This window comes from Lycorma delicatula, chromosome 6 (assembly GCF_047948215.1).
Source record: "Lycorma delicatula isolate Av1 chromosome 6, ASM4794821v1, whole genome shotgun sequence".
NCBI lineage: Eukaryota > Metazoa > Arthropoda > Insecta > Hemiptera > Fulgoridae > Lycorma > Lycorma delicatula.
The window spans coordinates 158,311,678-158,339,301 of NC_134460.1; the positions used below are offsets into that span (position 1 = coordinate 158,311,678).

The window sequence follows — 27,624 nt, forward strand, 5'->3', positions numbered from 1 at the left end:
ATATTCACAAATTGTACAGGTAAAATTTTTTTCTAATTGATTATAAAAGAACTCATCTTAGAGAGTACTTTATATGTACCTGTACATCCTTAGATATTAATTAAATATTTGTCAATATAATTTATTTTTATGAAATTTGAATGTTAATATATATTTTTCACTGCAGTTTGAAGCAATTATTTTTTTTTGTTGAAATGGCAACATTAATTATCAGTTTTTCCAGCTACATCAACCCACCGGTATACACGCATAACAATTAGCCACTAATAATTATAATAGGTAGTTTAAAAAGTACTGAGTCCCTTTTATGCACAAGATAGCATTAGAGTATTCTGGCAAAAGTCGAGGATGACCATCACATAAGCAGTCACGACATTGCCAATGACCTAAACATCAATCACCAAATAGCGTAAAACCATTTGGAGAAAGCTAGCTACAAAAAGAAACTCAATGTTTGGGTGCCAAACAATCTGACTCAGAAAAATTTACTCAATCAAATTTCTATCTGCAAGTCTCAACTGAAACGTAACAAAATTTATTCATTTCTGAAGCAGTTGATCGTGAGTGATTAAAAGTGAATAACTTACAACAACAGTGTGTAAAAAAAATTGTGGTCGAAGTGAGGAAAAGCTCCACCACAGTCTGTAGCAAAGCCCATACTGACACCCAGGAATGTTATGCTGTGCATTTGGTGGGGATCCACCAAAAATGCATAAAAAAGCATAGTTTAAAACATTTGGTGGGCATCGTGCATCAGGAGGTGCTGCTGCCAGGTAGAATGATATAGTCAGTCTTGTATTGCTGACAATTAGCGCAATTACACCTAGCAATTAAAAAAAAACAGCCTGAACTGATTAACAGAAGGGTGTTGTATATCACACTGATAACACCAGACCACATAGATATTTAAACCCCATCAGAAATTGAGAGAACTTGGCTGGGAGGTTTTAATGCATCTACCATATAGCCTGGACCTAGCACCATCAGACCTATTATTTGTGTTGGTTTCTGCAAAACTACCTGAATAGTGTTAAGTTAGTCTCAAAAGAGGTCTGTGAAAACCACATGTCATACTTTTTTGACCAGAAAGAAATTCTATAGTGACAGGATTACAGTGTTGCTGGAGGAATGGCAGAAGGTCATGGAAAAAAGTGGTGCACATGTGGTCTCAATGTTATTTTCAAAAAACAATAAATGTATTCTCAATTTTGCCCTCCAAAGACTCAATATGTTTTAGACAACCTAATACATAATAGTACAGCTGGGAATCATCACGGCCATATACTACATCACACATGTCATCTTGATTATACACAAATTGTGCAAAAATGAATGTCAGAGATCGCATTAGTAAACAATGGAATAACCCACCATTCATTACTCATAATAAAAAGGTATTCATTACTCGGTAAAGGAAAAAAAGCATCACTACTCCAAGACTACTACAGACTGACCCAGTACAGCTGAGTAATGCAATTAAAAACCTTTATAAACATTTGATGGTAGTATTATTGAGATTTAAAATGATTTCCAAGATCGATGACCACACATATAAATTAAAGTAATTTAATAATAAAATTTAGTTGAAGTAGGTTCGATATTAAATTATTTGTCATATACTATCATAGTTTTATAAACAACAGTAAATAAATTCATAATTAATTAAAAATGATAAACAAATAATTTTTCTATTACTTATAAATTAACAACACATAATGCTTTATCCAACTCAACTTTTAATATTTACTAATAGTATGCTAAAAAAATAAACTTATAAAGTTTAATAAACTTAAAAGTAAGGTTTAGTTTACACTTACAAGAGAATAGTTTAAAAGATTAAACTCATATACAAGTTTAATAAATTTATATTTTAAATAGACATAAATAAAAACATAGACATAGATAAGAAAGAGAAACAAATAAAAATAAGGTATACATTAAGATTACTGTAGCAGTACGAATTTAAGTACAATATTATTTTAATTTACCCAAAAATAAATTATATAACACAGCATCTTTACATGTTTATAATGTAGAAGTAGAAATGATTTAGTTAATCAACTTTGATTGTACTATAACCAATACTGCTGACATAAATTTTTTTAATAACTCAAAGATAACAAGGTTTCTTTCTTATTTGGTTGCATTTTATTAACTTTAAAGTTAATAAAGTTTATAAATGCTGGAACAGTTTTCAGTATAGTCTATTATTCATACAACAGAGAATACTTAAGGTTTTTACTTTTAATCTTCTGATTTTCTTTACATTTCTCTTAATTTTTAACAGTACATTTATTGTTATTGTTTTTTTAAGAAACATTTATAAAAATTTGTTTAATATAATGAAAATCAAAAACTTTTAGATTATTCAAGTTAAACTAAATGGAAAACAAAATCAATCTATTTGGTTACACTAGATTATGTTATTATATAACCACAGAATACGTAGAAAAATATCTTTTAAAATAAAAAACCAATATATAAAACTTTTCAAGTTGAGGTTAGATATAAAAAATCTTACTAGTACAAGTCTAGTAAACAAATAAATTATTTTTGACATAAAAAAATAAATATATTAGAATAAAAAAGTATATGAATGATAATAATGATAATTTTAATAATAATTATTAAATACATTTATATTTTCTGCTAAGATTGTCATAATTTTTATATAGAGTACAATTATCTACCTTTCTTAGCCTCATCATAGTTAAATCATATGTTGACAACTTTCAGATAAATTCCATTTTCAAAACTCACTGTATTTATAATAGAATGGTGATCAAATTCATGTTTGGTTAGAAATCTCTTAAACAAATATTTTGGATTAAAAAAGAGTATACCTTAATGGTATGATGACTGGAGGAAATAAAAAAAAAGGTTTACAATAGTAGATAGAAAAAGCTTACTCCATATGAAATTTTCAAACAGAAAATTCTTTCAAAAATAAATGTAAGAGGTGTAATTGTCGCAAGAAAAGGTTGAAATAGACTTCAATTTAATTGAGGGTTGTATAAAATGTGTGAGACAGTGATGAGAGTAGATTTTTGAAGAAAATGTATTTATTTCATATTATTTTGATGGCACACATGAGAAAATATAACAAATTCTTGAGTAAGGTAAGACTATCTGGCTATTATGTAAAAGAGGAGAGTTGTCACTAGGTAAAAAAAATTTGGAATAATAGAGTATCTGTGAAATAATAATATTAAGAGTTAAGTTTAATTTTAATAAGATCAGTTTATTAAAACTCTTACGTTTATTTTTGAACAAATTTTCTGTTTGAAAATTTCATAAGGAGTAAGCTTCCTACCATCTACAGCTAAATGAAGTATTACTGTAAGCGTTTGTTTTTTATTTCCTCCAATATTCATACAGATAAGTATATTACCTCAGTATAATAAAAATTAGGATGGCTCCAAGAACGAATAATTTTGTAATAATGGAACAGAATGTTCACAAACAAATGCTGAAGAACATGATGAATCTCTGGTTTCCGTGACAATTAGTAAATAAGTACAGAATACACTAATAGAGTTTTAGTTAATACAGTAAACCTCTACAAAACAGAACCTCCAAAAAACAAAAAACCTCCTCAAAATGTATGGTTTACCAAATCCCGATATATTTTTGTAGAAATTAATCTCTTCAAAATGGAAAAGTTTGCAATACGGAAACAGAAAGGAAACACATTTTACTTTTAATTTTACGTATTAAGCTTGTTCCATAAGACGGAAAGGAAATTAAAAAAAAAAATTTGTACATTCCCAAGATATGCAAATTATAAATCCAATGGATGATTATTATTATAATAAAGTACTGCAACTGTTGTTTATCTAAGTATACACCGTCACATTCTTGGCTCCAAACTCCCAGCGTATAAGCCGATGGTCATTAATAAAATTTGATAGCGGACAGCAGCTTATGTAAACAATCTATGTACAGTTCTGAGAATAATTTTATTCAGTGTCTTGAACCCCTTGTGAGAGTTTAAATATTAAGTTCAGACGCCTTTATTTTTAGTTTAATCTAATACTTTAAAAACTGTAACATTTTAGTTTTAAGTTTTAGTTTAGTGCGATTTTCTTCTTTTAAAAGGCTCGTAATTATATCAAGAAAAAATACTTCATGTTTAAAGTACAAAATAGAGGTTATTAATTTAATTTCTAAAACTAATTTTAAAGAACTTAATGAAAAGTTTAATTGTGGAAAAACAAAAATTTACAATATTTAAAAAATTCAAGGAAGAATGATTGAAGGGTGAAAGGAATGCTAATTGTATATGGCAGACTAAAAGAAAAAATAAATAAATAAATTCAATTTTATTTAAACGGTTCACACATGCAAGATCAAAAAATCTTCTTATTTCGAAGTCTATCCTGCAACAACAGGCGAAAGAAATTGCAGCTAGTTAGGAGTTACTACATTTAGCGCTATAAATGGATGGCTAAAAAAATTTTGTGAGGCATTCTGTTTTTTAAAATCAAATTTCAGGTGAGGCTAAAGATGAAGACACAAGAATTGTTATCGACTGGAAAAATAAAATTAGTGTTCTGGATGCACTAACGTGGCTTAATCGTATAAACAAATTACAAATAACTGTGTTAAAAATGCATTTAAAGAAGCTGGTTTCTGCACGGAAACCGATAATGATTATGTTCCCGATACATGTACTTTGTGCAATACAACAATATTGTGTGAAGTTGAATTTCTGTTGCAAGAAAGTGGTCAAACATCGGTCCTTGCTGAAGACTATGTGGGTATTGACAGCGATTTGGTAACCAAAGAAAGATTTCAGACTGTAAATGAAATTATTTTGTGTGAAACTAACAAAATTAATTAAAGTTCAGAATAAAAAGAAAAAGGACAAGAAAAAGACACAAAAAACAAAATTAGCAGTTTCAGAGAAGTAATGGGTATGACCATATACAGCTGGAGGAATTCGTGATTTGTATAAATGGCAATGATTTGTGACAGAATATGTTAACCACTAGAAATATTACTGAAAATGAAAGTTCCAAGAGTAAATTATTGAAACAAAAAACTGTACCCAACTATTTTAGAAAATGATTTTATTTTAGAATTAGTGTTAGATCATGCTTTGTTTTAGGCTAAGTGATTTTTTTCTATTTACTTGTATTACTGAAGTGTATACTTGAAGTGAAGTGTATAATTATTGAAAACGAAAGTTCCAAGGGTGTTATTGAAACAAAACTATACTTGATTATTTTATAAAATTATTTTATTTTAGAATTATTGTTAGATCATGTTGTTTTAGGCAACATACATGTCTTCTAATTAAACATAACTTTTAAATAAAAAATTACTAACTTGTAAAAATAAAAAAAACATCCTTTTTTTAGTGCAACTGAACAATTTTTAAAAATTAGTGTTAATGTTCTCTATATGCAGTATAATTTGCGGATTATTCAAAACGTTTAGCCTTGTCTAACTTCATTTTAAATTTGTATAATTCATAGCACAAGACCTCAAGATAAATTAGCTCAATTTTTAAAAACTCAGCAAGACAGAAACCTCTTCAAAACTGAATTCTTTCTCGGTCTCGTCAGATACCGTTTTGGGGATGTTTTACTGTATCTATTTACCCAATCAACTAATAAGTACATATTCCTAGATATTTTTTGTTAACAAATGAAAGTAAGTGACCATTTGATTCAGTTAATCTCTAAATTCAAATTTCATTATTTATTTATTTTTTAGGAACTAAGATTAGAATCTGAATATTTTAGAAACATGGTTATTACTAAATAAATATATTACCAAAATGTGTGTAATAGATTTCTAAAAATTATTTTAACTCTTTATTACATTTATATTATCTCATTTACTATAACTGAAAAGACAGAATAAATCTAAGAAAAAATAAAATGGTAATTTGTAATACAGATACTGCTGTGGCGGTAATTTGTACTTTACTGGAAACTACATTTGTCCATTCATATTATGTATCTAAATAAAAATTTTTGATCACTTTTAAGCTAGATAATGAAGTAGACGTATTATTGAAATCTTTATAATATGTGACATATACAATATATAACGCACAGTGTATATTTAGTACAATAAAATACTTAAAAGTTCAATTTATCAAGTAACTAGTAGAAATAATTCATACCATAAATTAATAACCAATTTCCAGTAATTCCTAAATAATTGCTGTTTTTTTCTGAAACATCTCTCAAATTATTACTTTGAATTTTCAACTTATAATGAAAGAATTGAAAAGCATTTAAATATCTGACTGTACATTACATTAATATATAAGATAAAGAATATGAATATTTACACATGAAACACTTAAACATTATTTTGTTTCAGTAGACATTTGCTAATTTATTATAAACCATCTGTTAATATAACCGTTTTAAATTGCTAAATATTTTACATTGTTCTACAGCAGAACGGTTCATTCTATATCAGTTACTGACCCACTGTATATTTTCAATATATTTATTATGCTTTTAATTTAATTTCTACAAAATGTTCTGATGAAGCATAAATTTCTGTGAAAGTACAAAATTAGGGGGAAAAAACCAGTTAATGGAAAAATGCATTTTTATAAATAATTATACACTCTTGCAAGATGCATCTGCTAATTATTATTTATACATATATATAATATGATTGGTGGGAATTGCCCACCAATGAAGTGTGTGCCTGAAGGTTCCCTTCAGGCACACACTTCAACACCTTTCTTGCAGATGCTCAACTCATAGCTTAAACAGAGTATTCCTCTATAAACAAACTGTCCCTTCTAACCACCCAGTTTCGCTTATTTTCCTTCTTTCAGTTTTTCTTATTTTTGACTTTTTTCTTATTTTTAAATTCTGCAGGTGAAGGTCTGACTCTGGCAGGTCCTAGTTGAGGATGCTAAAATTTATAGAGCCAGTATATCTTTGGTGTGATCTTACAGGATGCCTGGCTGCTGAATGATTCCTTCTTGTCTACTGGCTGGAAAATAGGCCCATTGAATGAAGTGTGCTAATTAAGAATAACAGAGGAACCTCCTAATGCTTTTTTAAATATAAAAGAAATACAAAAAACAGAACTATCAGGTATGCTAAAGATTTTCATACATGTAGAAAATTTTTTACAAAGCTAAAAATAAGGTAGAAATTATGAATCTTTAATAAATATCTAATTTTAAGATAAGGATTTTTTTTTTCAAAAAATAACTTCATCTATAAATTCATATACACTTTTAATGGAGTAGATTTTTTTTTTTTATAAAGTATTACTTGAAACACTACTTGAATTAGGTTATGTATATATATTTTTATCCATACTATCTAAAAAATTAAAGCAACACATGCACTCAACAATGAAGTCATGCACTCATATATAACATAGAGCAGATATAAACAAAACAATTGACTCATATATAAACTGACAGTGGCTGACAAGAAAGCCTATTAGACCAGAATTCAATTGCATTAACTATAACAGAAAACAATAATTATCTTATCGTGAATAAAAGATGACTGAAATGAACAGATAAACTTTTACAATTAAAAAGTAATTGATTGATGTTTACTTCATTATAAAGAAATAATTTTAAAAATTAAGAAGAGTCAAGATAATATCAAATTAGAACTGATACTAATAAAAATTAAAAAACTGTAATTTATAAAAATTATTAATTTAATGATGTCAGTAAAGCCGATGAAGCGCATCTAAATCCTAAATTACCAGCTGAACTGTCAGGAGTGTTCTGACTACGAGCTGCACATCTATACCTGTAGCAGTAACTTTCATGACATAAATATGAACCTCCTTTTTTCACCTTATCCAAACCACTTTTTGGACCGATCTAAAATGAACAAATTAATGCAAAATAAAATAAATTAAATTATTTCTCAATAATTCACTTAATTACATTTTTGAAAATCATTTAAAAGTATTCAGTACAGTTTCAACATGAAACAGTGAATAAAACATCTTTTTATAAAAGTATTAATTTCCATTGTGGTTAGACTGAATCTTTACATATAATCATTTTCCCTAAGACAGTAGAGGGCATTGTTTTTCACAGAAAGAAGTAGATCAGAGGAAAGAAAAATAATTTCAATTATCATTCTTACAGCTGTGAGACATACAAAGTACCTGAGTACAAGCAGCAATAGTTGTATTGCTCTGTTTGAAAAAATAATGTTAATTATGCAGCCAGCTCCTGCAGTTGCACCTCAATAACCACCAACTTCGTATGTTTGAAACCGGTACATAATATTAAGAAAATCTGAATTCTTTGATACATGACCTGGACTTGTAGCATCTACAAGAGCTTAATGAAAATGAACTCTGTGATTATTTGACTCAATAAAGATAAGAAAATATTTTCTTTATTTACTAACTATTTATTAACTAACAGTGACTTAAATTCTTTCTAGTCCATTTTTTTCACCCAGCATTTTGTAATTTTGTCAGTTTTATTTTTGATTTTACTTAATTATGTTCTAGACAATTAATTATGAGTGTATATGGGTAGGTGTGTAATACAAAATGGTTGTAGGCTAGTTGATAAGTGCCAAGAATTTACAAGTTATTCCTGAAACTGATGCAGCCATTAGCTTACATTTTACAAAAATGAGAATGCGAGTAATCACAATTTACTATTGCAGACTCAGTTTAGGGATCATTATTCTTTTTATCAAAATAATAAGGAACATGTGCAAGGCTTACTAAAAAAAGTGAGGGTTGGAGTGGTTTCCCATTTTGTTCTTCACTAAGCTAAACATATCATTGCAGATCAACATACCAAGCTCACTGAAATACAGAAGATGTTCATTTCTACAAGTGGCATCTTCACTTTATTTACCACAAGGAATTGGATATACGGTGGAGACATCATTACTCTCAGATACAAAAGCTCTGACTAATGCTTTTGAGCTGCAGGTATGTTATAAGCATCAAGATCATAATAAAGACTGAAGCAAATACTGTACAGTAGAAATTATTTATCTTTCTTGTAAGAAACAATGCATTGCATAGATTATGTTAATTTTGTAGGGGAGTTAATTATGAGGATGTGATATATAATTTAAATAAATATAATCACACATTTTATATAATATAAAAAAATCAGTAATTCAAAATTGTAATTTTTGCCAGCAAATACTAACCATTTTAGTTCTTTAAAATAATAAATAACCGTACTTTAATAAATAACATTAAAAAAGAGCAAAATAACTTCTCGAGAAATACAGAAATAATAGTGAAAACCACACACACACTAGCGTAATCTTTCAGTATATTAACAAATAAATGTATAACCAATTTTCATTAATAAATAATCCTTCTTAATCCATACTGTAATGTATGTATTTGTAATATATTCATTTATATTTTATATATAAAAAAAACCAGAAAGTGCCCCTAGTGTAATATTATGCCCCTAGTTATGCTCAAGCATATCTGATTTTTCTTTTTTTATTTATAACAGGCTGTGGCAACATCATTCTATTAAAATGATTCAATTAACAATGAAATTAACATACATATCTATATGAACAATAACTGACAAACAAAGGAAATGACTCTGGCATAGCCTGTTTTATTATTTTTATGTCGATTGGTTTTATTATTTTCTGCCTGTTATTTTGTGTTGACTGCTTCTTAATGTCTTATTTTATATATTAACCACTGTTCATGGATTTGTTCTGTTATGTGCAGTTGTTAATTTAAATAAATAACATTGATTTTTTATTTAAAAATATCTTTTTAATTATACATGGTACGCTTTTCCATTTGTAACATACTTCCAACTGATCTACTAGACAGTTCTCACAAAAAACCTCACATGTACTGGTACTGTAAGACATACATTCTCAATTACAGTTTTACAAATTTCAAACACTGACTTTCTGTATAGTTTTACTTCCCTTTGCATTCCTCTGATACCAAATTAACTAAACTTTTATCAACTTAATTCGATCTAAGATTCTGCCACAAATTTCTCTTTTCTGCTATTTATGTTAAAACGTCATTTAGAACCTTACCAACAAAACTTATTAAAAAATAATTAGTAGATAGAATCTACTATTATGCTTCACACTTGTGTAGATAAAAAACTCTTCTAACTGACTAGAACTTAAGTGTTGCAGCATCACAAAGCAGCAGTTGACTTATATAATAAAAATTAAACAGATCTGTTAGATTTTACAAGAAGCAAGTCAGCCTAAAAAGCATGCATTTTGTGCATTCTAATTTATCAGATTCAATTAGCTTAATTCTATTATACTCTTATAAGACTTAAAACCTGGTTTAACAATGAGAATCCTTGTGTAGATAAGAGGATTCTATTAAAATTAAATTCCTCACATTTTGTAATATGTCGCACAGAAGTGTAGGCATAATAGCCATAACAGAAATTTACTTGAGCACTCCTAGAATTTAGATTTACTTCTTATTTTCAGTTGGTTCTTCAATGACAAACACTTAAAAGTTCATCAGAGGGTTGGATACTCCATCATTTAATAATTTTACTCAAACACCCATAAATTTTCCACAGTTTTAATAAATATGATACTAAGCCTGCATATTAATAAATGGTGTTATACCATGCCATTTGACCAGAAACACAGCCCTCTCATTATTCTCAACCTCGAGTGTTGAAAAAAATTAATAACCAACCCTTCAATTATTTAAATTGAGTTAATTTTTTTTATAATCATATAAAAAATCACTTTGCAATAAAATAAACAAATCTTTTTTGAATTAAGTCATAAGAACAAATAATTCAAAAGTATAATTAAAACTCAAAGAAATCAATGAAAACAAATTATAAGAAACCTACAGGATTATTAAGCTCATTTAAATCATGTTGTATTGTCCACCAATCTGCAGTCCATTCCCAAACATTGCCGACCATGTTATAAAGACCAAAACTATTACTGGGAAATGAATCAACAGGTGCTGTACTGATAAAACCATCAAGCACAGTATTATTTACTGGAAAATCACCTTGCCATATATTTATTCTGAAAATAAAAGCAAACATAACAATATTTTAAATCATCATAACATAAAAAAATATGTACATGTACATACAACAAACTATACAGTATTCATAATTGTTGCTTAACCCTTTGCAGCTGGACAGCCAGTATAGCTGGCCACAGCCCGCTCTCAGTCAGTTCAGAATATTTACAGCCAGTAGTCTGGCCGCTTACCTGTCATTGTTGGCTCAACTGCCATATTGACTGCTCTGCCTCACCAGCTCGGAATTGTTTCTCAATCATTCCTAAATATTTATATAGGGTATTTAATTTTTTAAAAAAGCCAATATTTTATAAAAATATTTTTTTTTTACCAACATAAAGAATGGCTTAATATAGTTTTGATTAATTTTTCTTTACTAAATATAACATAATAAAATGATATTTAAAAAGAAACTTTGTAGCATAAGAAAATTGTCCCAACACATTTGTTTAACTTGCTAGCTAGATTGTGGTTTATTTTTCAGAATGGTATTTTTCAGAGCATTCATCCATGTGTATAGTCCAGGGTTTCTGAAAGAATTTTGCAAAAAAATTTGCTTTGTTTTCTTTCTCTTCTAAGTGTTCTGTCACTGCAAACAGCACAGTCTTTTGTTAAAAGACTGTGGAAAAGATCAGGAAACATGATACACAATTAGTTAAAAGGCTGTCTGATAGGTTACAGTACTATTCACAGAATAAAAAAGAAATACACTTTTCTATAGCAATATATTGAAGAGGCCAGTACTGCTGGCCTTCCGGGCGTTCAAGGGAATTTAACCTAGTCACTACTGCTTGCCATCTAAACTGTGAGGAATCAAACTTCAAGAATCAAATAATAATTTTGAACTAAAATTTAAGTTTATTTTTCCATTTTCTACTTAGTGACTTGGTCTTTTGCCCTCACTGGCTGCGTTACAGGACTATTTTCAATAACTTTTGTGGAAGGTTTTTTTTTTTAATTTTGAAAAAGAGTTCCAAACCCGTAGAAGATTTTTGAAGTGATTTCTTTTTCTACCATGGATTTTAAAAGAAAACTGCAATGAAAAAACTAAAGCAGCCTTTACTGGAAATATTTTTTAGTGGTTTCCTAGTCTTATGTATAACATTAAATTACTGAGAACTATATTTTAATAATTTCTCCTATGTAAACATTTTATTAAGAACAATATGGCCAGTATTTGGGCTGGATAATTACCTACCTTGATGCTCAAAAGCAAACAGCAACTTAAGAGAAGCTGGATATATCTGCTAATATTTACTGGGAAATTCTTTTCTAATGAAATTTTAAATATATATTTATTGCAATGTTATGACAAAATTCAATCTTTGATAACAAGTAACTTATACATGTAGATATGAAGAGATTTGAAAAAATATTTCTAAAGATTAGTAAATAATTTGTCAAATAAAAAACTACTGCATACATAAATTCATACTTCTTATTTTTCAGAAGTACAGACATTATATCTAAAAATAAGCTCAAAATGATGGGAATATAAGGACAGGTAGAAGGGAAAAATTGTGTAGGCAGGCCACATTTGGAATATGTAAAACAAATTGTTAGGGATGTAGGATGTAGAGGGTACACTGAAATGAAACGACTAGCACTAGATAGGGAATCTTGGAGAGAAACCAGTCAAACCAGTCAAATGACTGAAGACAAAAAAAAAAGATGGGAATATGTTTACAGTACATAGTAATGAAATTACTATGTATTAATGTTAATGTTAATATTGTGATATTGACATTATTAAAATCTAAAAACGAGTGAAAATAGGGAGGTAGAATAAAGTTTTCGTCTAAAAACTATCACACTGAGGTATAAAGAAGTATACTAAAAATATCAATTTAAAAATAAAATATTATAAAATTACCTATGCTTTCCATGTGGTAAAAGTTTATTACCCCATGGAAATAATCTCCTATCCAGTGAACTACGGCATGCATATTCCCATTCAGCTTCAGTTGGCAAACGTTTACCAGCCCATTGACAATACTCATTGGCATCATTCCAGCTGACATGAACAACAGGATGATTCAGTCTATCTGTAATAAGGCCAGAAAAATAAAATAAAGTTGAGCAAGTAGAATGAAGATAGATTTTAAGTTATAAATGACTTCATGAAACTTAACTGGCATATATGATAGGGTCTTGAAAGGTAGTTTTATCTTGCCATCCTACTTGGAGGAAAATATACATGGAGGTAACGAGGACAGTGAAAAAAGTGATAAAAATAAAATTTGGCTGTGCATGGACAGCCAAAAATAAAAATAATAAAGAATGTAAAAAACCTTAAAAATTATATTACAAATAAATATAATGTTGACCTCTGTGGTGAAGTAACATCTCTGCCTTTCAAATGCAAGGTTCTAGGTTCAAATCCTTCTGTTATGGCTTGCTTTGTTTGCATGCAACAAAATCTATTTCTTATCATTATAAAACAAAGGAGGATAACTATTCTAATGGGTGTCACACTGTAATTGTGAAAATGGATAAATTAAGATTAACAAAGTACAAGTATAATAATTAGAAATTTTAACTTTTAAAGTGAATACAGCTTGCTTTTTAAAAAAAAAAAAAAATTAAATAAATTTTTTACTTTATATTTTCTGATAATTGTAATGAAGTTTATATTTGAATAATATGAATCCCATTCACACATAAAAATGTTTCAAATAAACATCAAAGCATTTTTATGAATAACGTTAAATTGGAAGGCAAGCTCTGAAAACAATTTAAGTTTTATTTCACAAATGTTTCAATTTCAAACATATAAATAAAAAGCAAAAATTTTACTTTCCTAGAAGATATTCTAACAAAAAACATATTTACAGTCCCTCATTATTTTCTTTTATAGTTTTTTAATTTTTAGCATTTACTGAATTTCCCTAAAAATTATCCTATATTTAAAAAATGGATAAACACTTGATCCAAGAATACTGGAACACATTAAATAATGTGTGGTTCAAGAACAGTATATCACATCTTATATTAGTTCAAATTTTGGTCAACCTAGATATACACCTAGGAATATATTTGATCAAATCTGTTGAATTAATTATCTACAGACATGTGCATGTTATCATCCATAAATTTTATTCTATATTTAATCAAACTTGTTTTATTTAAACTTAGCTCCTTTACAATTAAATCTGATAATTAAAGTAATTAATATTACATTTGACTTAACAGCTTTACACACATTTTCTTTTAGAAAACGGAGGAATGACCAGCTAATAAACAACTTTTACTTTACTGTTACAACCAGGAAGTCATTTTTTTTCCATAAAGTATAATGAGTCAATCTTGGACCACTCTTTTCTTCTATAACTTGTTATTTTTTAAGTTAATTAAAAATTTAATAAAATGTTTGATTCAAGTTTACTACTGCAATAAAGAAGGGCAAATACTGTTTGATTGGCAAACGTTAATAAACCGTCGGAAAGTGAGGTAAAAAAAAAAAAAATGAAATGCATTAATCAAAGCACTGTACAGCTTAGATACAGATTTATTATTATTGATTTATTAGGTCCAGGTTTATTTTTAATATACAAGATGTGACACAAAGAAACAGGAAGAATTTCAGGATACATTCTACAAATTAAAATAAAGAAGATCTAGACATACAAACAAGGGTCTGAACACATTTCATTTTATAATCATAGCTTTGAAAAGTTTTCTCTGATTTTTGCTCAAAACAGAAACGAATCCTGCTGAACTGAAATTCTTCAAACCTAAATTAAGAAGGAAATTTTATTTTATATGGTTTTCGACATAAAAAAATGATTAAACTAGTGCCAGAACATTATTTCTAGTATTATTTGATAAAATTATTATAAAACAAAAAATGTTGGTTGCAAAATATATATATTTTTTTAAATTTGATGTACAGTAACTTTGATAAATTGCTAGTAAGCAAATACAATTTTTTGAGGAATAATTTCTAAAGAATTTAATTCTGAGAAAATCTATATAAGTAATGTCAACTGAATGTGAAGCAGAGGTTAAGAAATTTGACTTTTATTAAAATGATAACAGACCAAAACCTGCCAAAAAATTCTGTATTATAGAAAAATGCTTGTATTATAATTTTAAACTGGAACAACAATCACTTATATATTGGAAAATTCAAGAAACAAAATTCAGTTATTAAAAATAAATTAATTAAATGAGTTTTAGTTTTTCTTTAAGCACTGACTGGCTTAGGGAAATAATAAATCTATTTATTAGTTATTTAAAATTTATAATTTTTATTTTAAAATATTTTTAAACATGGTACCAAAACAATAGGTTCATTATCTACCATTAAATTTGTGAAATTACACATTGGAGCTCTTATAAAAAGAAAAAGCAACCTGAAAAATATTTTTTCTTAAATTAATTTAAACCGAAAGTGGGGCAAGTAGATAAATAAAAAAAAATTAATGTAACCATTTCTGTGAAAAAATGCATTGTCTTCACTTAGTAGGGGAAATTTTTCCAGTGATATTTAGCAAAATATAGATTAAAAAAGCCAAGGCATGAATAAAACATATTTCCACACAACAGGTGTAATATGCTTAATATTTACCAAATGACAAACATATTTTTTCTACTGCTAGCTTTAATCAGAAGTTGTTAAAATGTAAATGTAACGTTTTCTTAAGGTTAGTAATTGAATATTTACACACAGTAAGTCACATATCGTATCCATTATTACATTTTATATATTTATGATCAATAAATTTATTTTATTTGTTAGTGTAGTTTCATTAATTTTTCAGACACAAATAGTTAAAACAATTATTATTAAAAACTTAAAATTTTTACAATATGTCGGTATAATTTATTTCACTATCATTTTAAAACAAGCATATTGATCACGTATTCACTTACTAAAAATATTCATAATTTATGTTTATTTATTTTGCATACATCTGTACATACAAATATATGAATTGCTTTATTACTCAACATTTTCCTATGAAAACATTGTTATTTTGGTGCTGTATTATTGTTGTTATAATTGATACTATAGATCAGGGGTCCTCACTAGAATTTCTTTGAGAGCCAACCTGATAATACCAGGTTTCTGTAAAGGCCACACGGGTAGTATAAATAGCTGAGGATTTTAAAAAGGTCATGTTAAGTGTTTTGAAACCTAAACAAGTTCTTTTTTCTATTATATGTGTAGCTTTCTTAAACATTTGATTTATTTGCATAAACGAATTTCAATTGGTTTTATTTAACAGTAAATTAAGCTTCAATATTGGAAATTCATAAAGCTTCAATATAAAATTAAAAATAATTTTATTTACAAGTCATTTTCTCAATATTAACTACAAAAAAAAAATAAAAATATTTTACACCTTTTTATCCAAATTATTCAGCATACAACTATAATAAAATTCCATGAAACATTTATAGGCATATGTGATGTTATAAAAGCCTCATTCTTGAGTGTCAGAATCTTTCACAGTTTTGTAATACTGCTTCAACTTCAGCAGGTTCTAAAGCAACTGCAATTCTTAAAATGCTGTCAACATTCTCTTATTAGTATGTTTGAATCTGTGCTTATTTTTTTCAGTTTCAACTTGTTGATTGTTGATTCACAAATGTATGTGGAGGTAAAAATACATTTCTCTGTGCACATTCAGTTAAGTTAGAATATTTGTCTTTCAACTGAGGACCAAAAGTAAGTGTCAGATTTTTCTTTGACTTTCTCATCAAAAACACTTTTCAGTTCTATATCTTACTGAAGATCAATCGACTCATTTTTCAAATATCTTGCTTCAAATCCAAATATGGAAAGTTCAGCAACATTTGCTGCTGATATTGGCCGTGGATTTTTTACCAATCGAAATGGGTCACAATACTTTTTGAAATCACTAAATCTAGCACACACTTCTTCCTTAAGATTTGATAACAGTTTCACTAAGGCATCTTTCTTATCATGAAAAAATGTTTTAACAGAAGGGAAACTAGAGAAATCATTCAGTGAGTGTTCATCAATATAGATATTAAATATTTTTTCCTGTGAAAACATGATGCTCATCATTTTAGTGATTATCTTATTGCAGTCTCATTGCAATCTGGTTAGTGCAGCACTCATTATGTTATCAAGGAATGTAGCTTTCAGCCACCAATCAAATTCATAAACTTCAGAAAATTCTCTTTTTCTTTCAGCCAGAATGAAATAGAGTGATTTCATGATGAAGGTTGAGAAACCTCTCTAAAACTTTTCCCTTTCGTAACCATCTCACCTCTATATGCCAAATCATATTACTGTATTGATATAAAAGTTCCTTCAAAAACTCTTGGAACATTTTATGATTTAATTCATTTGATCTAATAACATTTACAATTCTCAACTGTTTTCATCAGTAGTTTGAAATTCACCGTATTTAATTGCAAGACTTTTTATGAACAATGCAGTGAAAACTTAGAAAGTTATCATTTTCCATGAGGTTTTTAAACAAATTTCACAAAGCCTATAGATCATCCAGCCATTGATGGGCAACCATCTGTGTACACAGAAAAAAGCTTCTTTAAGTCAAAGGTATGATCATTAAAAAACTTAATAATTGCCTCACTGTGATCAACACCACATGTTTGTCCAGTCATGGGAGCCGTGGCTAGAAATTCTTTTTTAATAGCATCATTTCTTGATACAAACCTTACAAATAGAAACATTTGTGAAATAAATATTACATCTGTTGATGAGTCGATTACAAGATTAATACACTTACTTTGCTGTAACTCATCAATAAGACTAAATTTTTGCAGTTAGTTCTTTTGATCATCTCATACAAGCTAAATCAGATAGTGAAAGTTTTGTAACTTCATCAATTATTTGTTTACTATTTGGAAAATTTGACATATTTTGCATACTGTGACAAATACATTCTTTTACAACTTCTATATCAGAAAATCGTTTCATTTTTCATTTTAGAATTTAAGTTACAAGGTAAGACACTTTGATAGGCAGTAAGCTTGTTTTTGTTAATTTCTGTAAAAAGCGTGTTCTATTCACAAGAAACTGACTTTTTTAAAGAATTTAGTTTTCCTCTCTGAGTTTAGATTTTTTGAATAATTTTTCTTCAAATTTTGAGTGAACTGTCGAATGATGTCTGTACAGGTTATAATGTTTGTTTCCCATAATCATTTCATGAAATATTTAACATACAGCAGATCCTTCTTTTTTATCTTTTGTGAATAATAAGTCATGTTCCCAATCATCTTGAAAGCCACAATTTTCCGTTTTCTTGCCTTTTGAAAAAACTACTACATTGTCTTCGACATTATACTCAGACTTATATACTTTACAACACCTTACACGAGTAGATAAAGTTTAAAAATAGTTTCACACAAATGTTTACTTTTATTTGCAGAACCTATAGATGTATAATCACAAAGTCTTAAATGCCTCTCTTATCACTAATTCTGCTCCCTTACCAGACAGCTAGAAAGCTGAAACACGGTAAAGTTATTCCTGAGGGGGATTCTAGGAAAAGCAAGGAGAAATTATTTTTGTTAACAACTCTTGAGGGGTTAAATTAAATGATAATGAAAAGAGTAACGCCCAGAAGACTGGAAATCTGAAACCAAGCAGGTTATTTTAGGGTGAGGCTATTACTACAAAAAGAATATTTCATTCATTCTTAGAGAGTCAAAAAGGTATACAAACTGATCAGTACATATAAACAGCAAAGGCATCAGCATTGAATTGCTCAATTTAATTTTCCATTTTCCTAAATAGTTGCAGAAGTTTAAATTTTGCATTTTTATTCTAAAGAAGTCCTTAGAAAAAGGAAACAATATTTATTTTGATTACTTAATGAAGTTTTCATTAAAATTTGAATGAATGATCCCCTTCAGATAATACCACTAAGTGATTTTTGCCTTACTCTTTCCAGGAAATAAAAAAAGTACTACATTAATCTATGTAGTACCTAAATGGGTTGTTTATTATTTCATGTTGAAGAAAAACAAATGGTTATTATAATAATCTAAGGTTAATAATATTTTTTGCTTAAAGAGAAAAAAATATTATATATTTAGTGGGTTAGATCCTGAAAATAACAAACCTTCAGCAGCTACATAAAAATCCAGATCATAATAAAGCCAGACTAATGCTTAAACTTTCTTAAAAGTCTATAGTAAATTGTGAGGAACAGCTTTCCTCTTGCAGAAAACAGGGACAGCTCCAGTTCCTTCTGATGACTTTATACTGAATCTTACAGTAAAGTCCAAAAGGTTTAAAGCAATTGTTAATGAATGAATTCTGCAATATGATCTTTAAGCAAAAAAAAAAAAAAAAAACAGTATAATAATAAGATTGGAGGTTTGAAGTAAACATGGTAGGTGAAGAGATCAGAATAGGGCAAACATTGAGTAAGGAACACATTACAGAATTGCAGTAAAGAGGGTAGCTTACATGGAAGTTACCTTTAACATATGCTGAATTCAAAATCCAAAAAGAACAGGTCCATGGTAGAGGACGTAACACAGGAAGACTTAAGAGATTGATAAACAAAGCAGGAACTAGGTGTCCAAGCAGCATTTAAAGTTTGATTTGAAATAATAGTGAAAAAGGATACGCATTAACCCTAATTCCTCTGAATAATTAACACATTGAACAGAAAATAATAATTCAGTATAAATATAAAATTCAATGAAAATACATCAAACGATTCATCGTTAAGAAAATGAAATTGGTAAAAGTGGTTTAGCATTTCCAGTTTATACTCCAAAACAGCTGAAAACATTAATTAAATGCATCATGGGAAGAAGAAAATTTTAACATCAGATTTATTCCGTTCACAGATTACATTTCAGACTGACTTATTCAAACTATTCAAACTGCTTAATGATTTACAGATTCAATTGTTTTTTTTTTTCAATTTGAGAGAACAAAATACAAAAGAGGATGTCAAATTTAATAACTGCTCATCTGAAGAATAGGTACTTCCAACAAAAGTAGCTGTTTAAAAACAGACAGTTAGAACTACAACAGCATATAACTGTAACTGTGATAGATTTATGGCGTTATTTAATTATAAATGGGTCATTTTTGATGAAATAAAAAATTTCACAGGTAAAGATAAAAGTAAAGGTCTTTTTTGTAAATCATTATTGGAATTGGTTTTGAGCTATGTCCTACAAAGGTCAGGGCAGATTTTGTACATTTACTTAATTCAAAGTAAATTAAAAATTTTTCATTTAAGTAAATTCAAAAATTTTTAAATTGTAAATTAAAATTAAAATTTGCATATATATAAAATATGATTATTAATAAAATTAAATTAAAAGTCAAAATAAAAGTAAAACAGAAATCCATGTAGACTAGCTAGCCAAAATTATGTGACTACACCTGTCACACACACACACATATATATATATATATATATATATATATATATATATATATATATATATATATATATATATATATGTATACTTTTTATGAGTGTATACCCAGTACAATGAAAAATCTTTAAGATATTTTATATTGATGTAAACTTTTATCACATAAATCAATATGTATCCTAAATTATAGGAATTCAGGGGCGAAATTAAACATGGCCTAAATTACTCCAAATTAACCGTTTTTCCTTCCATTTTTTTGTTGTTTTTTTTAGATAAATTTCCTTTTTCTATTTTTAAAATTAAACAAGTTTCTCTACAATGGCTCCTAAGAATTCTGCAGTATTACATTAAATTTACTTTATTTTAATTAGAATTTAAAAAGTGTTAAAAGTCACACTCTGGCAAGCATGTCAGCAGGAATCACTTCAATGGCTGCTATTATTCTTTGGTACAGGTGGTAAAGTGAGTGGATTCAACCTTGGTATACAATGTTTCTTATGTGACCCCAAAAGGCATCAAATCAGAACCTCACAGTGACCAAGCAATGGGAGCTTCTTTGCCTATCCAACCTTCTGAGAACCTGTTGTTGTGCTCAGTCTGCACAACTTCTGCATGATGTGGAGCTTGAAAATTAGGCCCCCATATTTTGAATCTGTGGAAACACAAAGTTCCCTAACATGTTCAAAAATGGACCAAAAATTTAATTATGCATGTTACTACCCAGATAATCACTTTTGAACAGTTGTGGCCAAATTCCACTGATTCATGTGAATTTTCTGATCTCCATACTTGACATTTTAGTGATTTATGACTCCATGATGAAATTCCTTCATCAGAAAATAAAATGGACTATAGGTAGTTTTCAAGGGCAATGAAGTGTAAGATGATCATTACAAATTGAACTATTTGTGGCTTATCAATAGGTTTCATTTTATGGAGTAATTGCATTTATAAACACGAAAACACTTGCATATAACATCATGGAGAGTGTTTTCAGGAATGCTTAGTAGAAAACTAACAGTACAAACTAAACATTTTGAACTTTGTTGGAAAGATAAGTCAGATTCTTTCTGTTTTTGGCACTTGTTTTAAGACACTGAGTGTCCTTTCAAAACGCTTCCAGTTTCCAAAAACTGTTCACACCATTTATGAATTCTTTTGTCACTCACAGAATTTCTATGATAAACTCATATATAATTTATTTGTAAGACAGCCCCAAATTTGTTTGGTGGCTATGGTATTACAGTGGTTAACCACATTATGCTCTTACAGTAACATCATGATACTGAAGTCTGGGCTCAAAACAGCTTGACTTGTACAATAGCCTAATGCAGCTGCTATCTGATGGATAATGTGTAAATTAAAATTTAACTCTTGTCACGTTAAGATTCCTCATTAAACACAATTGAGTGCTGCAAACCCATGATACCCAAAGTTCTTTTTCAGACACTTGGTATTGCATTAAAGAAGTTGAATATTAACACAGCCATATAGAATTTTATATATTTATTAATAATGTATTTATATTATTTCATTAAGTTATTAATTCTCATAATACAAGTATTTACTGTAATTGCCTTTTGAAGTGAAAATGATTTGTAGTATCAGACACTTAATACCAAGTCAGTTGATTTGTCAGGATCCTCAAAGTTTCTTATAAAATAAAAACTTTGCAGTTTGAATTATTATTATAATAGGAGTACTTTAATTTTGTCTAAAAAGTTTGTTTTTCACAAATAAATTTTTATTTAATGAGATCATATTTTTTAAAATAGTAGAATTATTTAAAATATTATTTAATCACTTGTAAGAAATATTCAACCCTACAAATGACATCTTCATTCTGTAAGTCTTAAATAACTCTTCTTTTTTTTTAGTTTGTCCAATTATTAAAATATAATACATGTTAAAAACTGAACAGTACTATATTCAATTCAATTACTCTATCAATTATTTTATACTTGACTATTTTTTGTATCAGCCTAACAATTTAAAACAAATACAAGGTACCCATTTAAAAGAATTAAAAAAAATAGGAAAATTACAAAACTAATAACAATGGTTATAAAGCTGAATGAAGCACAATGACATCTGCTTACCTTTATAAGACCGGTACCAGTTTTGAAAAGTTAGTGAAATCTGATAAATAAATTTTTATTTTATTAAGTGCATAAGGATACATTATAAAGAAGACGTTAGAAATGTGCGCGTAAACTGCTCAATGGATAACATAAAGAACTGTCCCAGTGTTTATTTGGATCTACCAAGGTAAACCATGTAAAACCTTCATCAAAGCAGTATCAAAAGAAAATACACAGTTAGTTATAAAATAAAAAATAGATATGGTTAAAGCCCATATTAATAATTAAAAATATAAACATATTTAATAATACAAAAATAAATGCATGAGGATTACTAAATACATAAAATAATTACAAAATAAATCACAATTCAAAAGGCATTAATGACAATTAATTGAATCTATACAAGTGAAGAGACAAAGAATATTTAGAGTTTTTAATAAGCAATTTTTTTAAATTACTTTTTGTAAAATAAAATCTTTCAATCGTATTTTGGATAAATTGGTTAGAAGATCTTTTATATGGCTTGGTAATTGATTCAAAATGTTAAAAGAAGCATAATAAGGCAATTTCTGAGAGCTGATGTGTTAAGTTATGGGGAAACAGCTCTGGTATCGTTGTTACTGCTGGTTTTTAAGAATACGTGATTATTATTTTAGAATGATTGCACATTCATAAATAAACACAATGTTAAGTTACAATTTTTATTCACTAAATATCGGCCTACATAACTCATATCCCTAATTATTTGACATTATTAAATATTTATTACGTATTCATAATACATGTTTAATAATGATGACAGGCTTAGCATTTTATTAAAGGCTACAAACAAAAATAGAACGATTTGATTTAGTTGCAAATAAAATCAATATGATTATCCACAGAAAATTTGACTCTTATAAAATAAGCAGAAATTTTTATATTATGGGTAACAGAAATAGTATCATTATCATTAATTGGAGTTCTATCAATGTAATTAGGAATGTTACCTGAGAAGCACAGAGCAATGGTTTTATTCACATTTAAAGTTTTAGGATCCTTTTAAATAATTATCTTTGAATACAGATACAATTGTGTAATCTGAAAAGAGGATAACAATGAACAATTTAAGATTTTTATTATAAATAAGAATAAATAAACAGTAAGAAATACAAAATATCGACGACACTTAAGGCAGTTCACGTTCAATATTTTGGTCTGTGAAGTGAGGACTTAACATTTTATATGTGAATTCTTATCAGTTACAAAATTTCAATAGCCTGTTTACAGTTAGTAAGGTATGACTTTATGACTTTAACCACTGTAAGCAGCACCAATGATACATAGTTACTAAAGTTTTTTTATCAGTAAGATATATGGAAATAAATTTACTGCTTTACTGAGATCACAAAAAATTGAAAATGAAGACTTTTGCTTTCTACAATATTCCAAATACTATTAAAAACTGAAAAAAGGCTTATCATTACATAATTTTTTCTAAAACCATTATGAAATTGTGTAACACAGTATGCTTTCAATACTTTTCTACAAATGTTAAAAGTTTGCTTTTCATACATTTAAAAAAAAAATACTTTAGAAAATAAGGAAAATGATGGAATTGAACAATAATTTTGTAAATTAAGTTTAGAACCTTTCTTAAGAAATGAAGAGGAACAAGGCAGCTGATAAATAATCCAATACTGAAAGATAGTTGAACTTGTATGGAGATAGTAAAATTATCTACAACTTTTTTAAAATGCTGGCTTTAATTTCATCAATATTAACTGAATGTTTACTATTAATATTTAAAATATTAATTTACTATTTTCTGGGTATTAACAAAAAATATTGATTCATCAACAAAATAATTCAAGGTCAATGTCGTAGTTTGAAATGAATCAATATTAATGTTATTTTAAATACCAGAAAAGAATTTAATAAATTCTTTTCCTATAAGAATAGGGGATATGATAAATGAAGTCGAGTCCTTTTGAATTTATAGTAAAGTTTCTTGCATAATACATGCATCTTCTTTTTATCTTTATATCGTTTTTTTTTTTTTTGCTAAAGTACAAGTTTCTTTTTTGCTAGAAGTAAGGCCTTCTGAATAACATTATGAAAATTATTAAATTTTCATTAAACTAAATTTTGTTATTATTCTCCTAATTTGTTACTGATAATAAGTTTTCAAGATAATGATTATCTTGTCACATATTTTCATTAATAAATAATGCTATTGCAATTAGACAATCATCTTATGAAAGACTACAAAAATGATTTAAAGTAAATTATCTGTGCAAAAAAAAATATAGAAAATTAGCTTTATGTAAATTTGTAAAATTATTAAATAGTTCATTTGTCATAATATTGAGCTTGCCTAAAAAGTTATCTTCAGAATTATTATTCACTGACGTTGAATTTATTAGTAACTGTAAGAAGTTTCTGAAAGTTTATTTAGAAAAGTTTCAAAAGAATCAGAAGGCAATCCACAGATTAAATTATAATCACATTAACTTTTGGACTTAGACAATCAAGTGCTCAGCTTTCAAAATTAAATTCTTCAGTGAAAAAATTTCAACCTTATTAGAAACGCATTTTTCTTTTTAAGAAACATTTACAATAGTCTTGAATCAGTATTTAAAGAAAGCATTCTAGGTTTTTAATTTTGAGATATCTTTAAGTAAGATTTTTTATGAAAATTTATAAAATTAAAATTATTTATTTATGATGTACATTATTATTAGATACTTTATTATATATTTATTTTACTTAATTATATATTTTATTTTTTATTTTTTTTTTGTCTTCAGTCATTTGACTGGTTTGATGCAGCTCTCCATTTTATTACATTATATTAATTATTATTTATATATTTAATATTAAGTGAAACTTAAACCACTAAAACACAGTAAATAGATAAGTTACAATTAATATTAATTCCAAGAATAGATTTTCACAGGATCCCGCATCTTCAGTTGGTATTTAATTCTATAATGACATTAAATAAATTTTTTTTAAATTGTGAATTTTTAATGTGTCAAAAATTTTACTGTTATATAAATTTTGAAATTTGTTATGGACAAATATACAAATTCTGCTGTCCAGTACCAGAATGATGTAAGTTTTTATTTACCCTTAACTAATATGATCAATTCATATTGTGATGCCGCGTGCATACATTTTGAAACAGTGGTTCTTTATCCCACTTAAATTCATTTTTACCATAGTAAAAGCTATCTCTTGACTGCTGGACTGCTGTCCATAACAAATTTCAAAATTTATACAACCATAACAATTTTGACAGATTCAGAATTCATGATTTATAAAAACAACTTATTTTAATATAGGTATAGAATTAAATACAAACTGAAGAAACAGAATCCCACAAAAATTGATTCTTGGAATTAATATGATAAGATTAACTTATATATTTACTATGTTTTGGTAGTTTATATTTCATTTAATATTAAATTCCATTAACACATATAAATTTTTTTATCAAGTTATGTAAATGTTATAACAGTTAATCATAAAAAAATTAAACAGCCTCAGTTAATGACAGAAAAGAAAAAAAAATAATTTTGGGTTATGTACAGATACAAACTAGATATTCAAATAAAACTTATTAAAGTATAATCAGGTAAGACATTTAAAAAACTAAAATAATACATTAACTGAAATAACTAACTTAATAACTTAACTTTTTAATAACTAAAATATTACATTACTAAAACATAAGATTTTTTATTCATGACAGGATGTTTATAGCAGTACACATTGAGATTTCTTGGTTACAGCTTCTTATACAAGGCTAAAACTGGTTTGCAACAACTAGAATAATTCAATTTCATTTTAATTCTACCCTAAAAATAAACAATTTAATCATCACTGGGGATTACAAACAACAAAATTTTCCAGTCAAATAATATTTAAAAATAGCAGACACAATAATATGTTGGAAGTTAATAAAACTAATAAGTTAATTAAATCTAACTCAAATGAATACTATATTTACTCTCACTTTGCCACAAATCTCTTCCATTAAAAAACAAACTTAAATAAAGCAATTTAACAATATAAACTTCTATTGCTTTTCAGAGGTGAGCAATATGCCCAGCTCTGTGGCATATTATAATGTAAATGTATCTGCCTTTAATCCAGAAAGTTCTAGAATTGAATCATGCTAGACTTTGCATTTTTCATGAACTACAAAAATTATTCCATCATTATGAAAATGGAATTGGGTGTACTCTAACTGGAATTGTTTCTAAAGAAAATAGATGAATAAAATATTATCAAAAGTTCCAATATACACTGCTGTAGTTGAGACTGATTCAGTTTAACTACCAGGATAAATAAATATTTGTACTACAGTGAAGTAAACAATAAAATTCATAGAAGCTCAACCATAAGTCAAAGAAAAAATATATACATAGAATTAAAAAAGAAATGATCTTACCAAGAATATTAGAGTCTAAGCCTTCTGGGTGTTTCCAGCTGCAACCCTTGACTGGTAACCACCAAGGTGCTGCAGCCACTGCCTGCGTAATTTTTGTTTTTTCTTTTTCACTAATTAAAGGCTCAAAAACAAAAGAATCACCAAATTTTTCTGCTTCAGTTACATACCCAGTGCTATTAATAAATTTACTAAACTCATAATTACTCACTTCGTAAATATCTAAATAAAAATCACTAACCTTAACTTTTCTTTCGGGTGTTTCACCATCAGCAATTATAATAGGTTTATTAGTACCCATAAAAAATGTACCACCCTTAATGAAGGCCATTTTATCATGAATATTATAAAAATTATTTTCTATAAATATACTTCTCAACGTCGGACTTTCACAAATATAATTTCGTCGATGTAACTCACTTTTTGTTTCTACGTTTGGAAAGCGATTTATAGCATTACAACCGCAATCTTTTTTATTTTCCAGGGTAATTTCATCGGAAAAGGCAGCAACAGTAAAACCTAAACTACTATCTCTGTACAAGAGTTTCAAACTATGTTCGAACAATAATAAAATAAAAGTTATGGTAAATGAATTCATGATCACTGTTAATCTTTGAATAGTTTTACCGGATTATTAACATAAACAAAAATTCTTAAAGTAAGCTGGCAAAAATTAAACAAGAATTTAAGTGATCACCGAACACAGCCAAACGAAACAACTTTTGAACGAAGTTCTCACACCCACTATTTAGTAGCACA

General features: G+C 27.6%; 1 protein-coding gene across 1 annotated transcript; it reads right to left on the reverse strand.

Moving 5' to 3' along the window:
• Nucleotides 1-2,506: 2,506 nt before the first annotated feature.
• On the reverse strand, nt 2,507-27,463 carry LOC142326415 (formylglycine-generating enzyme). Its single transcript, XM_075368904.1, has 4 exons — nt 26,869-27,463; nt 12,872-13,043; nt 10,814-10,997; nt 2,507-7,831 (listed from the first exon to the last, which is right to left on the reverse strand). Exons 1-4 carry the CDS (start codon nt 27,461-27,463, stop codon nt 7,658-7,660), a joined length of 1,125 nt encoding a protein of 374 aa, XP_075225019.1. The 3' UTR covers nt 2,507-7,657.
• Nucleotides 27,464-27,624: the final 161 nt, after the last annotated feature.